Here is a 19195-nt window from a genome sequence, read left to right on the forward strand (position 1 = left end):
CTCAGGGCCAGCGCGATGGCCCCGAAGATGAAGGGCATGATGTAGTTGACGGTGGCCGAGCAGAAGGACAGGATGGAGGAGATGGCGATGTAGGCCACCAGCCCGGCCACGGCGCTCTGGCTGCCCGAGGGCAGGGCTGTGCTGGCAGCCGGGAGCTGGCTGGCGTTCCCAAAGGGAAGGGTCATGTTCTCCGGGGAGGGATACACGGCGGACAGCACCCGGGTGACCCCGAAGCTGCTCCACAGAGCAGAGAAGGTGAGGAAGGCTGCGCCTCCAAGGTGGTCATACTTGCGGAAGGCGAGAAATCCGGCCAGGAGCTGGACAAAGCCTCCAATCAGGATGAGGTGGACACCTGAGGGATGTGGAAAGGGGTCAGCTGTGGAGCTGAGCACAGAAAAGCTGGAGCTGCAGGAAGCTCTAGGGCACGCCCCACAGCAGGCCCCATGGCTTTCCTATGAGCAGCCCTGTGGCCTCTGCCTGTCCCCCTTTCCACCTTTATGGGAAAATTCTGAGTGTGGCCCCTCGGCTCACTGCGGGGAGCAGGCCCCAAGGACATTTGGATCTAGCAGGGAACGGCACATGAAATATGTGTCACATGAAATACATGGCACATGAAACACGTATCACATGAAATACATGACACATTAAATACGTGGCACATGAAATACGTGGCACATGAAATATATGGCACATGAAATATATGGCACATGAAATACGTGGGACATGAAATACGTGTCACATGAAATATGTGGCACATGAAACACGTATCACGTGAAATACATGGCACATTAAATACGTGGGACATGAAATACGTGGCACATGAAATACGTGGCCCAGCGTCTGCAGAAGGAGGAGCAGCCATCCCCAGGACCACACAGACCCACGCAATGGACACTGCCCTCATTTCCCCACCAGTGACATCCATCGACCCTCAAATATCTCAGGGGATGTCCGGCCCCATGCCGAGCAGCAGCACCCACCTGCCAGGACCTGCTCTGCTGCCCGAGGCGCGAGGCCGGTGTTGGCCGTGGTGAAGTTCTGCAGGCACAGGAGGAAGGCGCTGACCACGTTGCCCAGCAGCCCCAGCACCCCCGGCTCGCTGTAGAAGACGGCGGCGAAGCCCTCGGCGCTGGCCATGGCCCTTTGCAGACAAAACAGCAGAGTGTGCCCTCACCCCTCAGCCTCCCTGGCAGCGCTGCCTGCGCTGGGCTCGGGCACCCGGCCAACCTTCAGAGCCGTGCCCCTGCCCCGAGAAGGGAGAAACTGGTGACAGGCTCAGGTGTTTCCATGCTCCTCCCCGCTCCTCGCTGCAGGACAAAGGCTCGATTCAAAGCACCACTCGAGGTGCCTGCTTTCCGCAGCCCTATCCAGAAAAAACACACACACACACACGACCTTATTTAGGCCACCAGGGTTCCTGGCAAAAACATGTTTAGGTGCCCCGAAGCGCTGCAGGTGGTGGTGGTGGTGCTGGGTTGCTGTCCCCTCTTCTCCAGGCTGCTGGGGATGGAGAGACGTGAATAGCCCAACACAAACCAGCAAACATCCAGACGAAACCCACAAGGTATTTTTGAGCCGTTCCAGGACGTTTCTTATCCACTGTTGCAGACAAACAGGGCAGGCACGGTGCACACACACAGTCTCCCTTCCAGATGGAATTTTCCAGCTCCATCCCTTTCTTGAAACCCCAGTGACTAAATAGGCTATTTTCAAACCCTTCATATTTCTCCCATGAACTCGTCTGTTTGCAGGCAGCCCCCACGTTTCCACTCCTCAGCACTCCTGGGTACCAGGAGCAGAAAGTTTTCTCTCTGAGGGTTTTGTTGGGAAACAAAGATGAAAATAAAACAGCAATGTTCTTGTTATTTGGGTATTTTTAGAATGTTTGCTGAGCTAAAAAAGCTGGAAAGGGAGAAGGTGATGTATTCTGTTCTCAACCATTCCAAAGAAACCTTTGGAAAGGGAGGAAAGCTCCACTATTGTTAGGGGGAGTGAGGAGGAGGGAAGGAGCACCACCCAAAGAAAAATAATACGGGAATAATAACGAACCTAAATCCCAGGATCACACAAATCCTCAGCACAAATTTACATTTTGCAAACATCAGAACCCTCTGGATTTCTTGTTCTGCTAAAAACCCCAAGTTTTCCCCTCTCCATTTATCCTAAAGGATATCACTTCCCCAAAGGAAGAAGGATGAAGGATAAACCAACTCCGACAGCTCCAAACACGTTTGGCAACATCGACTCTCATCAAATAAGGAAAGGCTAAAAACCACCAAGCAAATCTTGGGGAACAATAAATTATTCAATTCCTTGGTCATACTAAACGTTGGGATTTGGGGTTCAGAGAGGGAGATGCACCAAATCCCAGTTCCCAGGGAGGAATACTCCCTTTTCCCATCAAGGCACTGCCTTCAAGGAGGTCCCCAGGAATGCTGTGCCCTTGGGCAGAGCTGAGCCTGTGGATTCCACAACTTTGCCTCCTTTATCCTTTTGAATGACACTTCTGCGTAAAGAAGCAGTTCGGTTTAAATGGGCTACACTTGGAAATGAGCCACAAAATTGGGCTCCTCCAGATGTTTTGCCCTGAAAGAGCCCAGGCAGGGGCTCAAAGACACGCTGCTTGGGGTGGTCCCAGGAGGAGGGTGAGAGGGGTTTGGGAGGGCTGGCCAGGTGACTCCTTGGCTCCCAGAAGGGGTTTTTAATTTGTTGGAGCTCATTTTGTTGGTGTTTTCTGCATAACAGGCCTGCAACAAAGATCTGGGATTGGGGAGGGATGGAGAGACACAACTCACAGGGATGTTCTCTTCTTCCAGTTCAGACATGGGAGAAGGGAAGAAAACAAACACCAGAACATGCTCTCAGGCTAAGGAGGTGTAAAGGGGAAGGATGTGAGAGGCTTAAGCCCAAGATGTGGAAAAGGAGGAGGAAAAGGAGGAGGAAAAGGAGGAGGAAAAGGAGGAGGAAAAGGAGGAGGAAAAGGAGGAGGAAAAGGAGGAGGAAAAGGAGGAGGAAAAGGAGGAGGAAAAGGAGGGTTTGGGGTTGGAACCAACTGCAGTTGAACCCACTGCTCACACCCAGCCCCCCGCACCAACCCAGACTCGTGGTCCTTGCCCTGGGACCAGTTCAGAGCTGGGCATTGTCCCTGCGCCTGTTTCCTGCAAGGTCAGGACACACCAAACCAGGAAAATGCTTCTGGTGTTGTCTGAGGAGCAGCAGCACTGGGACACCGAGGGCTGAGCCTGGAAAGATGAGGCTCAGCAGGGGAACCCCCAGGGGGGGTTTGTGATGTCCTGGTTTGGCCCTGGCATGACCCCACCCATGGGTGCTGTCACTGCCCTGAAGGACCCATGGCTCCACCTGCACCACAGAACCCTGGTGGTGCCACACGATAACGTGGGACTGGGCAGGGGGCAAGGAGCAGATGGAAAATCCCTCTCTCCCAGCAGGGATTAGCAGTTCTCTGCACACCCAGGGCACCAGCAGCACAGCCACTGTCCAGGAAACCACGGGATGGAGATGTCCCCATGATGAGAGGGTACCAGAGAGCTGCAGCTCCTGCAGGGATGGGACAGCCTGGGATGATCCTTCCCCTGCTCAAATCCCTCCTGCAGCCAGGGCACAGCCAAAGCCACACCCTCCCTCATCCTGCCTCCTCCACCTTCTTCCCTCTCCCTGCTGGCCCCTGGCACCTCTCACCCTGGGGGCTGTGGATGTCCTCCCTGCCTCTTGTCCCCCGGTGACCTTGGTGCCACATGGGGCAGGCTCTGGGCACCACTTCCTTCCCTCCCTGCTGTCCTCACAACGACTTCCCCTCGCTCCCTTCCAGGAAAGGCCATTCCCATCTCATCCCGCTTCCGTGGGACTTGGCAGGGATCACTCCGTACATCCGACAGCTGCTGCTCCTTCTCTGTGACCAAGATTAACAGGGACATCCCAGGGCAGGGAGATTTCGTGCCCAGGAGGCTGGAGGAAGGCTCCTCGCGTCTCCAAACACCAAACCATTCCGTCCTCACTCATCCCCAGCGGCATCCTGCCATCAGTTTTCCACCCCACCTTGTTAGTGATAACAAACATTTACAGAGCTCTGCGGAACACACTGCCTCCCTCCAGATAAACATGGAAAGAGAACAAAATTCAGTTTGGATAAACACGCAGGAGATGGACGGTGCACAGCCACAGCACACAGCTGCATTTCACATCACAACCCTGCCTCTCCTCTGGTGCAAACCAGCACAGAATTAGTAAAAAAAAAAAAATTCCAATTTTAAATAAAGGTGTGTCCCACCAGGCTGTTATTATGCCCAAAATAATAAATGTCCCCAGGTTCCACTGCTGGACAAAGAGAAGAGCCGTGGCATTCCCCCAAATTCCAAATATTGCTTTGGGAGCAAAGGCTCCCGGTGCTCCCTGGAAGCTCCAGGATGCACTCCCCGTTCAGTGACCCAGCAGAGCTGGGGATGGAGAAGGAGGAGAGCTGGGAAAGGCTCATCCAAACACCCAGACACTGAAGGTATTCAAGAAAAGCATCCGAGCAAAACCACCACTGCCTCACTTCTGCTTCTGCGGCTGGGATTTACCTGCTTTGGTGACACTTCGGCTCAATGGGAGGATGATCTTGTCCCTCTCATTTCCTGGTGAATCCCACGTTTATAGTCCTCCTCGGGAGGAGGAGCCAGGAGCCGGTTGCTTCACCCATTGGCACTTGTGGCATTTTGAAGACAGGAGTTTCCTTGAACCTTGTCAGTCATTGTCTGAAATCTTTATTTATTTCCTGAATCGAGGGGCGTGTGTGTGTTTGTGGGGGGGTTCCCTTCTGTCCAGCAGGGACAAACCACCCCTCCTCATGGATTTCCCCCACCCTCTGGGTCTCCAGGGGCTGATGTCATCCCCCTGGAAATTCAGTTGCACAAAACAGAAAGCAAATTGCCTTTTGGATGCAGATATAAACCCTGCCACCGGCACCTTCCAGCCACACACCTCTGCCATCCCTCGCGCCGAGCACACCGAGCCGGGACAGGCACTGGGAAAAGCAGCCACCACCATGGTCTACTCCACCTTCCAGGTAAAAACTCTTCCATGCAAACCCTCCCCATCCCTGAGCTCGCCTTTTGCACTCTCGGGAGGAAATGTCTCTTTCCGGGCTGTTCCTCTGCTGGTCCAGCTGAGCGTGGCATTAAATGCGAACCTGCCCCAAAATTAATAATTTCCAACGGTTTTCACAGTCATTTAATTCAGCTGCTGACCTTTCCCTGCCATCCTGCTCCTTTCATGCGTCCCAAAGGTTCTCTGAACCCTGCCATGTGCGGGTTGTTGTTTTTGGGATGTGCTCCGTGGGTTTTGCTACTTGTGCCCACTCTGAGCCGGTCCCGCTCTCTGCAGAGGCTCTGCTGCCCCTTCAGCTGTCTGGTTTTATTTCCCTGGATGTTCTTGGCATCCCTGCTGGACGCAGCTTTGGAAAAAAATATTTTTTCCCCCTCCTTTAAGCATGTCGTTACTTTTATGTGTTCGTTTGATCTGTGAGTGTCTCACGATAGGAGGCACAACCAGGAAAACCGCTCCCAGAAACCTTCCAGCAGCTCCAGTGACGAGTTCCCTCTCTGTGTCTCTCCTCTAGAAATCCCAGAAGTTCTTGGCAAGCTCTCGGCAAGTCCACAAAACTGCTGCCCACGGTTTGTATCCCTCGGCATTCCCCAGCCTTTCCTTAGGGCATCCCGAAATAATCGCGGCGTTAGGAAAAGGAGGTGCCGGGCTGGGCGCACCGAGAGGAATCCTCAAATCCTTGGAAGGCAGAGATTCCAAATGTTTGGGGGTCCTGCGGTGCTTCGTGCCCTCGGGGATAAAGGAGCAGGGGAAAAGCAGCAAAGAGTAAAAACGAGGATTGTTAATCCCGTGCTGAAGCAGAGCTTTAGCCGGTTTAGAACCAGACTGTCCAAATTCTTTGACCGCAAATGTGAGATGTCGAAAGGGTGCCTCAGATCCTTAACTCCTCCACTTGTCGCTGCTTCCTAACTGCACCTGATCCTGCTCGGGGCATTGCCTGGAGACGTTCATGGATCTCTTTCTGTGGCTCCAGCGCTGCCCAGCTTTGGATTAAATTAACCACAACTTGGCCGTGTAGACACTTGGTCTGTTTTGTCTCTTTAACTTGGTCTAAGTTTCTCTGTTAACTGATCTTAAAATCTGTTCTTGGTCTGTTGTGTTTATTAACTTGTTTCTAAAAGTTTTCTTGGTTTAGTGTAAGTTTATTATAAGTTTATTAACTTCTTTTAAAAAGGGCTCTTGGTTTATTTTAAGTTTATAACAGGTTTATTAACTCATTTAAAATATATTCTTAGCCTATCACCTCCATTTATTTAAAAATGAGCTATTAATACAATAAATGCAAGGAATGCTGCCTAACGAGACCTGAGGACAAGAGAAATAATAATCCTCAGGGATTTATTTGGTCTTGCATCAAGTTTAATTTTTTGATGAAGTCCTGCCATACCAGGAGGAAAAGTCACAGAAGGCTCCGAGCTGAAGGGTTAAACAACTTTGCTGCCTGCTGAGGTGACAAAGAGCATTTGATGCCGAGGAGGAAACCAATCCAGCTTTTCTGGGTGCTGGGTGATTGGAGCAGATTTTCCTGCAGCCTCTCCAAGCGCTGACATCAGCGCAGTCACTCCGGGGCTGCTCCGGGGGTCCCGGGCTGGGCTCGGCTGCGGCTCCCGGGGGAGCTGAGCGCCGGGATTCCTGCAGGAACGCGATTCCCGGGAAGGGGGGGTGTTGTCCCGGTGAGCCAGGCGCTGATGGCATTCCCAGCTCTGTTTACAGGCTGGGCTCGAGGTGAGCCCGAACACGAGCCAGCGCTCCGTGAGTCACTGACGTGACATTTCGGGGTGAATCCAAAGCAGAGGGATTAGGGAATGGGCATTTCAGTGATCGCCGTGTTTCCAAAAACAAAGCCTCTTGTGTACCTGCCCAGCTGGATGAGCTTGCTGCTTGGAGCAAAGTATTTTTAATTTTTTTTTTTTCACCTGTGGTTCATTTAATTTAGACGTTAATTCATCTTTTAGGATTTGCCATCCTGCAAATGTTGACTACATGGGATTTTGTTTTTCCTGCTCTCCTGTGCACTCTCATATTAACAGTATAAATTGTAACAGGCTATGAGAATTTAAATTCTATGAATTATAAATATAATTACATTCATTATAGTCTGTATTCTAATTCTAGAGTGATGAATAATTTTATAAATTATAAAATACTATATGAATTATTGCATTATTATATAAATATATATAATTGTATTATATATTCCATATATAATTAATATATTATATATAGAATTATATGTAAAATTATATATAAAATTATATATAAAATTATATATAAATATATATAATTGTATATATAATAATTATCTATATATAATCTAAACAAGCCTATATAGCACTGAAATTAAAACATACAGCAGACACAAATCGGGGTTCTTGCATGGAATTTTAACTTACTTTTAACCATTAGCATCCTTTGGAGTACATCGGGCTGAAAAGCTTTGATGGCTGAGTCAGGACATTTCAGTGCCTAGTAGGATGAAGCACCTGGATAAATCCAGGCTTTGGGTTTAGTCCTGTTTTCCAAAAAATTATGGAAGCTTTGGGTTTCTGTGGTCTATTCCTGCTTTGCCTTTCCTCTGGATAAAGGGACATCATTTGTGTTGTTACCTCCCAAAAAAACTGATCAAGGAGAGAGGATGGGGCTGAGCTCTGAAGTTTCTTCACCTGAACCCTCTGGAGGCCGCCCCAGGAGGAGCCCAGGGCATCCGTGGGAATATAACATTTTATCTTTAGAACAGAGGGAATCAGAGAGCATCCCAAGGCAGCAGGGAGGAGGAATTCCGGCAGGGATGAGGAATTCCAGACGGGGTGAGGAATTCCAGCAGGGACGAGGAATTCCGGCAGGGATGAGGAATTCCGGCAGGGATGAGGAATTCCAGCACGGATGAGGAATTCCGGCAGGGATGAGGAATTCAGGCAGGGATGAGGAATTCCGGCAGGGATGAGGAATTCCGGCAGGGACGAGGAATTCCGGCAGGGAGGAGGAATTCCAGCAGGGAGGAGGAATTCCAGCTCCCTGCCCTCGCAGGTGTCCCCAGACTGACTCACCTGGCTGGGGCAGGTGCGGCTCCCTGAGCCTGGCGCTGGTGGCAGCTGCCAGCTCCGGGCTCAGCGCTGTCCCTTGTCCCCTCCCGGTGTCGCGGCGCTGCAGTGGTGGCCCGGAGCGCTCCCGAGGACACGGTGACCGGCAGCTTCGCCTCCTTCATCTCCGCGGCGCGACCCGAGCACCTGTCGCAGACCGTGCGACAGCGGAGCAAGAGGATGATCCTGGACAGCCTGGGCGTGGGGCTGGTGGGCAGCACCACCAGGGTCTTCGACATCGCCCTGCGCTACTGCCGGGTAGGGACAGCCGCGACACCGCCACCGCGCTGTCACCGCCACCGCCACCTCCGGGCTGAGCCCCGCGGCTGCGGGTGGCTGTCCCCATCCCGGGCTGTCCCCATTCCGGGCTGTGCCCATCCCCGGCTGTCCCCATCCCCATCTGTCCGCATCCCGGGCTGTCCCCATCCCCATCTGTCCCCATCCCGGGCTGTCCCCATCCCGCGGTGGCTGACCCCATCCCGCGGTGGCTGTCCTCATCCCGGGCTGTCCCCATCCCCGGCTGTCCCCATCCCGGCTGTCCCCATCCTGTCTGTCCCCATCCTGTCTGTCCCCATTCCGGGCTGTCCCCATCCCGGGCTATCCCCATCCCCGGCTGTCCCCATCCCGCAGGTGGCTGTCCCCATCCCGTCTGTCCCCATCCTGAGCTGTCCCCATCCCGGGCTGTCCCCATCCAGAGCTGTCCCCATCCCCGGCTGTCCCCATCCCCGGCTGTCCCCATCCCCGGCTGTCCCCATCCCGAGCTGCCCCCATCCCGGGCTGTCCCCATCCCCGGCTGTCCCCATCCCGGGCTGCCCTGACCTTCCCTCTGTCCCCAGGAGCTGTACCCCTCCGTGGCCGTGAGCTCTGTCTATGGGAAGCCGGGGGTGAAGCTCTCCCCGACGCTGGCTGCCTTCACCAACGGCGTGGCGGTGAGGACCGGGCTTCCCGGGGGAATGTGTGCTCCTTGGCTCTTCCAGGGGAATCTGTGCTCCTGGTTTTTCCCGGGGGAATGTGTGCTCCTGGCTCTTCCAGGGGAATCCACTCTGTTTTTTCCAGCGGGATCTGTGTTCTTTGGCTCCTCCAGGGGAACCTGTTCTGGTTTTTCTCGGGGGAATGTGTGCTGCCGGCTCTTCCAGGGGAATCTGTGCTCCTGGTTTATCCCGGCGAGATCCGTGTTCCTTGGCTCTCCCAGGGGACTCTGTGCCCTGTGGTGCCCGCGATCAGCATTCCAGGAAACAGAGTGGCCACTGATGGGGGACAAAAGCCGGGAATCTCCTGGCTTTTAGGGAAGCTGAAGGGTGTCCTGTGGGGACACTGAACGGAGGCTTTGGCACAATTCCCTCAGGAATATCAGCGGGGATACGAGCCTCATTCCCTCAGTGCAGAGCCAGCACATCCTCTCCTGTTTCCCTGGCAGACCCATTCCATGGATTTCGATGACACCTGGCACCCTGCCACCCACCCCTCGGGGGCCGTCCTGCCCGCTCTCCTGGCAGCTTCCCAGATGCTCCCTCCGAACACCAAACCCAACGGGCTGGATTTCCTGCTGGCCTTCAACGTGGGCCTGGAAGTGCAAGGGAGGCTCATGCACTTCTCCACGGAGGCTCACGACATTCCCAAAAGGTAAAGCTCCTCTTCTTCCCCGAGGGTGAAGAGGGTCGGCGAGTCTGGGGTTTAAAATGTTCGTTTAGGTTAAGGCAAGTTTAAGTCCAGTTGAATTTAGCTTTACCCCAGGGTAAAGCCTTACTGAGAGCCAAATGCCAGAGGTGATTGCGCCACGCATTTATTTGGTGATTTCTGGGGATTTTGCCTCAAAATAACCCTCGGGAGGATTCCCAGGGTGTCTGCAGTGCCATGGCCTGACCCAGCCAGGGCAGGATCCCAGAACCCAGCAGAGTTTGGTGGTGGGGCCAGCCCCTGAGCCCACTGCTACCACCAGCAGTGCCCTGGAGTGATCCAAGCTATGAAATCAACCAAGAGCTGTTCCCTTGGGTGTGTTTGAGGCTGGATTATTTGTCTGAGGGAATAGAAACTTCCTCCTGGAGGAAGTTCAAATTGCTTTTTGGAGACGCTGAGCTCACCCTGGTGTTTCTGAGGAGGTTGGAGATTTCAAGGAGAAACCAAGATTTTAGGCTAAATTTATGTTAATTAACCCAAAATTTAGAGTTAAACTGAACTCTAGTAAAACTCTGATTTTAAAGTTAATTCATGAGCTAAAATTCACAGTTAAATTTTGAGTCAGGCAAATCCCACTTGCACCAGAGCCATGACGGAGTTCCACTGGCTGACGGGCCCCTCATTTTCCATGAATTTCTCCACGGGAAGGGTGCTTTGGTCATTCCTGCCGTCCCCCCTTGCAGGTTCCACCCTCCCTCAGTGGTGGGCACCCTGGGCAGTGCCGCGGCCACGGCCAAGCTGCTGTCCCTGAGTTCATCCCAGTGCTGCCACGCCCTGGGCATCGCCGCCTCGCTGGCCGGGGCACCCATGGCCAACGCCGCCACCCAGGCCAAGCCCCTGCACGTGGGCAACGCCACCCGCCTGGGCCTGGAGGCTGCTCTGCTGGCGGCCCGAGGGATGGAGGCCAACCCGCTGATCCTGGATGATATCCCCGGCTGCTCGGGCTTCAGCGCCTTCTACGGCGTCTACCAGCCCAAACCTCTACCTGCGCCTGGCCAGCGCCACGAGTTCCTCCTGGAGAAACAGGACATTGCCTTCAAGAGGTTCCCGGCCCACCTGGGCATGCACTGGGTGGTGGATGCTGCCCTGTCCGTCCGGAACCTCTTCGTCAACCACGCGGGGTCCTTCTCCCCGTCTCTGATCCGCAGCATCATGCTGAAGATCCCGGTGTCCAAGTACATCAACCGGCCTTTCCCCAGCTCGGAGCACCAGGCCAGGCACTCCTTCCAGTTCAACGCCTGTGCTGCGCTGCTGGACGGAGAGGTGGGGCTGGCCTCCTTCTCCGAGAGCAGCATCCAGCGGCGGGAGCTCAGGGAGCTGCTGGACAAGGTGGTGGTGGAGCACCCTGAGGACAACGTGGCCAACTTCGACAAGATGTACGGAGAGGTGGCCCTGCTCCTGCACACTGGGGACGTCCTGACGGGCAAATGTGACACTTTCTATGGGCACTGGAGGAATCCCCTGAGCAAAGAGTCGCTCCTGAAGAAGTTTCGGTCCAACGCCTCCCATGTGCTTCCAGAAGAAAAAATAGAAACCATCATCACTCTGGTGGACAACCTGGAGAACCTGTCAGACAGCTCCCAGCTGGCCTGCAGCCTGTGAGGGGACAGCGTGGGGGCTTGGTGAGGGGCTTGTCCCGGTGAAACTGCCATTCCTTTCTTCATTGGTGCTTTCCTGTTGATTCCCAAGGACAGAGAAGTTCCCACCCCTTCCAGTAGATAATTCCAAAGGAACCCACGAGGCAGGAGGTGTGCATGGGTCAGCACACAGAATAAACTTCAACTCCTGGTTGATGCTGGCTGAGGAGCTGAAAGGCCACCACGAGTATAAAAACATTCCCATGGAAATCTCTGAGAATCCTGGGGTATTATCCAGTTCTCCAGGAGGAATGGTGCCTGTGCATTTCTTACAGCTGGATTCCAAGTTTTTTCTGTGCAGGACTCCTCCCCGCCGAGTCTGGGAAGAGGAGGACGTTCAGCTGCAGAGCCTGTGCTTTTCTTAGTGCTCCTCTGGGCACATTTGGGGCCAGGGTCAGGAAAAATCCATCCTTGCTGCAAACAGCCCTGCCTGCAGAACTCTCTGGAAGAGAGGGATTATTTTCCTTTCCAGCAAAAGCCTCCCATTTCTCCAGCCCATGGGCACTGTTTGCTACTTCCCTGTGTACACGGGATGGTTTGAGGGCCCTTGAGACCTGGATGTCTTTTCTGAAGGGAAGACGGTAGGTGAAGAATCCTACATCAGTCCTGCACCCTGAGAGTGATCCCTGCCCATCCCGGGGCTGCCCACACCATCCCTCCTGGCTTTCCCAGACTTTCCCAGGCACCTGCTCCCAGCTGGCTCACCAGGTGTCCCCTGGGCTTCTCTGGCAGGTGACTTGGGCACATACACTGTGACTCCCTTTGGGAAATTCCTGCTTCCCTCCTGTGAGAGGATGGGGGAAGCTCATTGAGACTCGGCTCTTAAATCATCTTTCCATCTGGGATGAAATCTGTGCTCCTGAGCAGCCACTCCCTGGAAGGTTCCTTCCCCTGCACCCTCCCTGAGCAGTGAGATGGAGAACTCAACATTTCTCCACACGAAATACTGGAATTGCTGATCCAAAGAGCTCCTTCCCAATATGGTCATGATAAAACTGTGGAATCTGCTGTGGGAATTATTATTCCAGAGGGATGAGATGGGAGCAGACAAGAAGGAAGATCCTTTTCTCTTGCTGGTTGTGGTTTGTGCAGGGAACGAACCATCCAGAAGAAAACTGTTTTCCCACCTGTTAATCCACTCTCTCCCACTGTCCTATATCCACAATGAATCTTGCTGAATAAAGAATGGAATTAAATTCATTTTCTCCATGACGATTTAATGCTGCATTGTGTAAACCATCAGTTTTAATTGGAATAAAGAGGATTTTCCAACAGATGGGGAGCCCAGCGGAGGTTGGGACGGGGACAGCTGGAATAATGGTTTCTCCAGGGAAAAACACTCAGCCCCACAGGTCCTTTTCCCTGGAGACAACAACAACCAGCAGCCGGCAAAGCCTCTGGTGCTCCAACACCGTCACTCCAAGCAAGTTCCTCCATCAGCAACACATTCCAAACAGTTGCTAAATTTCCATGACAAGTTTTGGGTTTCCCATGGTTCAGGTCACGTGTGAGATCCCCAAAAGTGTCATTCCACATTTCACCCTCCGGTGAACGGGAAAGCCACGGAGCCGGTGTCCTCCAGGCCAGCCAGCAGCTCAGCATTGAGGGGATCAGTGTGTGGGGCAGAACCGAGGCGGGCTCCAGTGGAGGGAACAAAACCCTCTGCCATGGGCTGTGACCCCCTCCCGTGGGCACTGACCCTCTCCCGTGGGCACTGAACCCCTCCCGTGGGCACTGACCCTCTCCCGTGGGCACTGACCCTCTCCCGTGGGCACTGAACCCCTCCCGTGGGCTTTGGCCTCTCCTGTAGGGACTGACCTTCTCCCATGGGAACCAACCCCGTTCCATGGGGATTAACCCTCCCAAGTGGGAATCAAGCCTGTTCCATGGGGTCTGACCTTCTCTCGTGGGCACCGACCCTGTTCCATGGGGATTAACTCTCCCACGAGGGAAACAACCCTGTTCTATGGGGATTAACTCTCTCCTATGGGCAGGGTTCTCTCTCGTGGGCACCGACCCTCTCCCGTGGGCACCGACCCTCTCCCGTGGGCACCGACCCTCTCCCATGGGCACCGACCCTCTCCCGTGGGCAGGATCCTCTCCCATGGGCACTGACCCTCTCCCGTGGGCACTGACCCTCTCCCGTGGGCACTGACCCACTCCCGTGGGCACTGACCCTCTCCCATGGGCACTGACCCTCTCCCGTGGGCACTGAACCCCTCCCGTGGGCACTGACCCTCTCCCATGGGCACTGATCCTCTCCCGTGGGCTTTGGCCTCTCCTGTAGGGACTGACTTTCTCCCATGGGAACCAACCCCGTTCCATGGGGATTAACCCTCCCAAGTGGGAATCAACCCTGTTCCATGGGGTCTGACCTTCTCTCGTGGGCACCGACCCTGTTCCATGGGGATTAACTCTCCCACGAGGGAAACAACCCTGTTCTATGGGGATTAACTCTCTCCTATGGGCAGGGTTCTCTCTCGTGGGCACCGACCCTCTCCCGTGGGCAGGATCCTCTCCCATGGGCACTGACCCTCTCCCGTGGGCACTGACCCACTCCCGTGGGCACTGACCCTCTCCCGTGGGCACTGACCCTCTCCCGTGGGTCCCACGCCAGCGGGACACCGCCGGGGGACATCAGCACCCTGGAGAGCAGCCGCCGGACGCTCGGCGGCCGAGGGGACCCTTCTCCCGGGGGTCTCTCCCTGGAATCCCTCCCTGGGATCCCTTCCCGGAGCTCCATTCACAAGGTGAGGAGATGCCCGTGGCTTTCTCCCATGGCATTCCTGCCTTTAGTTCCCACGAACGGCTCAGTGGAAACCAGCTCATCCCCGCTGATCATCCAAAGCACTGAATATTTTGCGACCTTGCCTTTTTTTTTTTTTTTTTTTTTTCGCGCCATGAAGAATTTTGGATGCCCCCACGAAATTCCAGCAAGGAAAAATGAGTGCGACTCCCAGATTGTTTCAATTTTATAGAGGATTTGGACTGTAGAGGTCAGAAGAGTCCTCCCTCCTTTCCAGCACTCCTCCCGTGAGGATATCGTTGCTACCTCAGTGTGGCCAGCCTTGGAACTGCTCTGCTTGAGAATCTCCACGTCCTTCATTGTTTTATACTCTTTAAAATAACTTTGAAATGGCTTTTTAAAATAACTAAAGGAAGAAGAAAACTCTATGGCAGTCACACAAGTAACAAGGTGCCATCAGAGTCAGACCATCCTCAATCCCTGCATAAATCCAGGTGAATTCCTGGACTTCTGACACTCTGCTCTTCATGTAGGCACCTCATCCCTGCTTTTTCCACTCCTGAGTGACAGAAACCCACAATTATTGATACAGAGCTGAGGATGAAACTTGGAACTTCGGTTTCAGCAGTGTTTGAGTGTCACACCGAGGCCAAATTCCCAAATCCCGGGCGAGGAGTGTGTTTGGACAGTCACAGCTAGATTTAAACCTCTGGCTTGGTGGGAGAGCCACCAGCACCAGGCAGCTTGAGACGAGAAGCAGGAGGATGAGAGGAAGGGAGACAGAAATTTCCAGCTGTGGAAAAGCGACTCTGAACAGGAGAGGAGTGACAGGTGGACAGTGTGGAAATGAGGATTTCAACTGCAGCGATAGGGATAGCAAGAATTAGGGAAAATGTCCCAACAATTGCAGTGCAGCAGCAACAGGACAGATCTTTCCAGAAAGCCAGGAATCTCGGTGATGGAGACGTACAAAAGCAGGATTGACACCAGAGCAGAGCAGGCTGCCTTGGGAAAACTCTCCATGTCCTTGCAGCACTACTTTGTGGCCATGATTTGAGGCTTGTCCCGGGTTTATACATTTAATTTGTCCAGCCAAACCTGGCCTCTCCACCCCACATCCTGCTGGGACCCGGGCAGAGCACGGGCTGTGCTCAGGGTTTCCCTTCAGCGCCTGCAGCCACATCTGAGCCGTACCTGGAAACCTCAACCAGGTTCTCATCAGGGTCTCGGAAGTAGATGGAGGTTATCGGGCCCAGAGCACCGGTTCTGACCACGGGACCTTCTTCAATGGGCACCCCACAGGCCTGGAGGACACAGGAGAGCAGGGGTTTGGTGTCCATGTCACCAACACGAGGGCAGGGGTTTGGTGGCCATGTCACCAACAGGAGAGCAGGGGTTTGGTGGCCATGTCACCAATACGAGGGCAGGGGTTTGGTGGCCATGTCACCAACAGGAGAGCAGGGGTCTGGTGTCCATGTCACCAACAGGAGGGCAGGGGTTTGGTGGCCATGTCACCAATACGAGGGCAGGGGCTTGGTGGCCATGTCATCATCGTGCCCTCCTCCCCCAGCCCGGCATTCCCCAGGAAAGTGTCATTTAGAGGCTCACCTGGCATGACCCTGCCCTGGGGACACCCTGCCTCACCTCTAGATGCTCCAGCAGCTTCTCCAGGGGCTCTGCTGTGATCAGACAGAAATCCGCAGAGCCGGGCACCGGGCGCCGAGCCTTGGGCTCAAACTCCTGCCCAGCCTGGTGCAGGTTGAACTTCTGCTGGCCAAAACGCAGAGCTTTGCGACTTCCCTGTCCCCAGAGGGAAAGGCCAAAGTGAGGGAGATGTCCTGGGATGGAAACCTTCAGCACCCATTCCCCCTGAGCAGTCCTGGAAACCCCGGGGACATGGTGGAGTCCTGTTAACTCAGGTCAGGGTTACCTTGAAAGTCACCACCTCCATGCCCAGGACTTTGGAGTAGAAGGCCACGGTGTCCTCAATGCTCTTCACAGTCAGCACAAGGTGGTCCAGGCGCTGGATGAAACACGAGGGTGGGCTCCTGCCCTCCTCCTTCCAAGCCATGCTCTCGGGGCTGGGAACTGGCATGGAAAACCAGAGAATGGGGGAGTTAGGAGCATCCAGCTATGCAGGGAAATGGAAAATGGTCCAGGGAGCTGAGGGCTGAGTGGGGATCACCCAGGTTTTCCTTTGTCCTGCAGGTGGCACAAGCACAGAAGCAATAAACCCTCCTCCCTGCAAGAGCCTCAGACTCTGGTGGCACCTGAGCCTGTCAGGGCCCCTGGCTGGGCCAGGTGTGGGGAACAATCCAGGTGACATCACTGATGTCACCAAGATGCCAAGCTCCCAACACACAAACGCCTTGGTGTGCACCAAGGATGGGACCATGTGTGTGATCCTTCCTCCAGCCCCTCCGGGGTCACCCCAGGTGTGGGCACCCACCCAGGTGGAGCCAGAGAGTGAAGACAAACTGGGGCCTGGCAGAGCAGCAGAAAACATCTGAGGACATTTCATTTGTTTCTAAGCTGTCAGATGTCATCCCCAGGCAGAGGGTGAGGCCAGGGGCTCAGGGGGGCACAGGACCAGGGTGTGGGGACTCACCAGCCCGGGGTCACAGAGGTTCCAGGTAGCTTAGGTTGGGTTCTGGCACTGCCCTTGGCTGTTAGGGACACGGCTTAGGGAGATGTTGGCAGGGGGAATGATGAGGGACTCAGTGACCTCAGAGGGCTTTTCCAGCCTAAATGATTCCATCCTTCTGCCAGGAGGTGTTTGGTGAGGAGAGATCCCCGAGCCCCACTGACACAGGACCATAAAGCCAGTTTCCCTGGGGTCTCTGCCCAGTGCAGCCACAGGAGCCTGTTTGGAGCAGGATCCCATCACCCCATTCCATGGCACAGCCTGGGCCACGCTCAGTGACTTCCCCAGGTTTTGGGGAGCCATCGACAGCCCCAGAGGATCCCCTGCCCCTCCTTGCTGGGGTTTGGTGCTCCACATCCTCAGGGCCTCCTGCCTCAATCCCTCTGCAAATCCCTTCTCCTCAGGCGTCGTCTTGGCTTCTCCCAAACTGCAGCAACCTCATGTCCCAGCCGACAGCTCCCACCTCCCGCCCTCCCCTCCCAGGTGAGCCCCTGAGCCAAAAACTGAAAGGAAAAGGGGCTGAAAATTTCCTGTTACCTCCAGAGAGATGAAGGGCAGCGCTGGATGGTTTTTCCTGTGACAGTCCTCTTCCTGCTGGGAGCAGCCACGTCACAGGACAAAGGCAGGGAATGATAAGATTGGAAACAGGAGCTCTAAACATTGGTCCCTGCAGAGGTGGACCTTGACCCGAAGGCCAACTGCTTGAAAAATCCCAGAAGAAGAGTCTGGATTTTTCCCTCTACAAGGGAAAATTTGGTTTATGTCTTGGCTTAAAGCTCCCACTGAAGAAGCCACGATATCCGTGGAGAAAAGGGGCTGTCCAAGCAGCCACAGCAGCCTCCACCTCCAGCCTGCCCTTCCCTGGCAATGGACAGGGAATCTTGCCTCCAAGATTATTTTCTAGCAAGCAAAATAAAGAAAATAATCTTTGTCCTGTGAGGTAAATACCGAGGAGTTCAAACTCTTCAGTTGTTTAGGAAGAAGGTTGTGATGGACAACGTGAGCCCCAAGAAGCAGGAACAGCATGACGATATATTGGTGAGTTGGTTTAGGAAGATTCCTAAGAAAATGGGTTAAAAACAGGCAATTCCCTGAGGGATTTGCACGTTTAGATCAAAGAACTGCACATTTCTCCACTCCAGTTAAGATGTGAGTAAATATGAGCTAAAAGCAATAAATCCATTAATATTTACAGCTCTGGACTTTCATCTGTTGGATGAATTTCAGTGGAGAATTGTGGAGCAGTGGCGCCTGTTGGGATACCAGAACCCCTGCTCCACGGGCTGCCACACCACCTGGAAAAGCAGAATTCCTGCTCTATGGGCTGCCACACCACCTGGAAAAGCAGAATTCCTGCTCCACGGGCTGCTACATCACCTGGAAAAGCAGAATTCCTGCTCCACGGGCTGCTACATCACCTGGAAAAGCAGAATTCCTGCTCCTTCCCTGCCCCTGCAGCCCACAGCACTGCAGTCCTGGATCCCAGCCATCCCAGTGTCACACCCATCCCGCCCCAGTACCTGCAGAAGGTTTTCCTCTGGGGACAGACGTTTGTGGGTTGTCCTGTGGAGGGCACAATGCTTTTGACTTTCTTGCCAGGATATTTTTCAGTCACTTTCCGGAGTTCCTGTTTGCTGCAGTCCAGCTGGAAGCTGAAGTTCTCCTCCTTCACCCCCTGAGCAAGGTGGGCTTTGACCCCCTCAAAGAAACGCTGGAGAGGGAAGGAGACATTCCATGAGCCATCTGAGGTGGATTCCTGCCTCAGGGCTGACACCTGAGCGCTGCCCTCAGCTCCCTTCAGCCTAATTCAGCTGAAACGAAGAATTTAAGTATGTTTAATGAGGTATTGGAGATTTTTATCCTCCAGGAAAGCAGAGTTTAGGGAATTTCATGGTTCTGTCTGCTCAACAGGCAGCATCCCTAAGAGTTGCAGGCCCGTGGAGCATTGGCACTGCTGGAAAATCCCTCCAGCTCCTTGATGCTCCCCACAGTTTTCTCCCCACAGAGGTGGGGATGGGGATCCCTGAACCTGCAGAGGTGTAGAGCAAAACCTGAATTTTCTCAGTTCTCCTGACACCTCTGCTAGAGCTGGACAAGGCATTCCACATCTGCTGTAAAACAAGGGAATAATCCCTTCCTCCATCCTCCTGTCTCTTCACACAGCCCAAGAATCCATTTTGGCTACAGCCTGGCTGTGGAGAAATACCCCAAATCCCAAGGATTTTGAGCTCCTGAATGTATGAACTGTTTCCAAGAACCAGGAATCAGCTCCTGCATTACTTACACCTCTTTGCACCTTCTCTTGGTG

General features: G+C 54.0%; 2 protein-coding genes across 2 annotated transcripts; one reads left to right on the plus strand and one right to left on the minus strand.

Moving 5' to 3' along the window:
• The first annotated feature begins 5044 nt into the window (after nt 1–5044).
• Nucleotides 5045–11735, plus strand: LOC136370388 (cis-aconitate decarboxylase-like). Its single transcript, XM_066333756.1, has 6 exons — nt 5045–5065; nt 5618–5672; nt 8254–8441; nt 9020–9112; nt 9601–9806; nt 10544–11735. Exons 1-6 carry the CDS (start codon nt 5045–5047, stop codon nt 11460–11462), a joined length of 1482 nt encoding a protein of 493 aa, XP_066189853.1. The 3' UTR covers nt 11463–11735.
• A 3598-nt stretch (nt 11736–15333) lies between these two features.
• GLOD5 (glyoxalase domain containing 5) lies at nt 15334–16338 on the minus strand. The gene is made up of 3 exons (XM_066333774.1): nt 16174–16338; nt 15888–16043; nt 15334–15547 (listed from the first exon to the last, which is right to left on the minus strand). The coding sequence occupies exons 1-3, from the start codon at nt 16336–16338 to the stop codon at nt 15395–15397; spliced, it is 474 nt and encodes a 157-aa protein (XP_066189871.1). The 3' UTR covers nt 15334–15394.
• Nucleotides 16339–19195: the final 2857 nt, after the last annotated feature.

Source organism: Sylvia atricapilla, chromosome 21 (genome assembly GCF_009819655.1).
Source record: "Sylvia atricapilla isolate bSylAtr1 chromosome 21, bSylAtr1.pri, whole genome shotgun sequence".
Lineage (NCBI taxonomy): Eukaryota > Metazoa > Chordata > Aves > Passeriformes > Sylviidae > Sylvia > Sylvia atricapilla.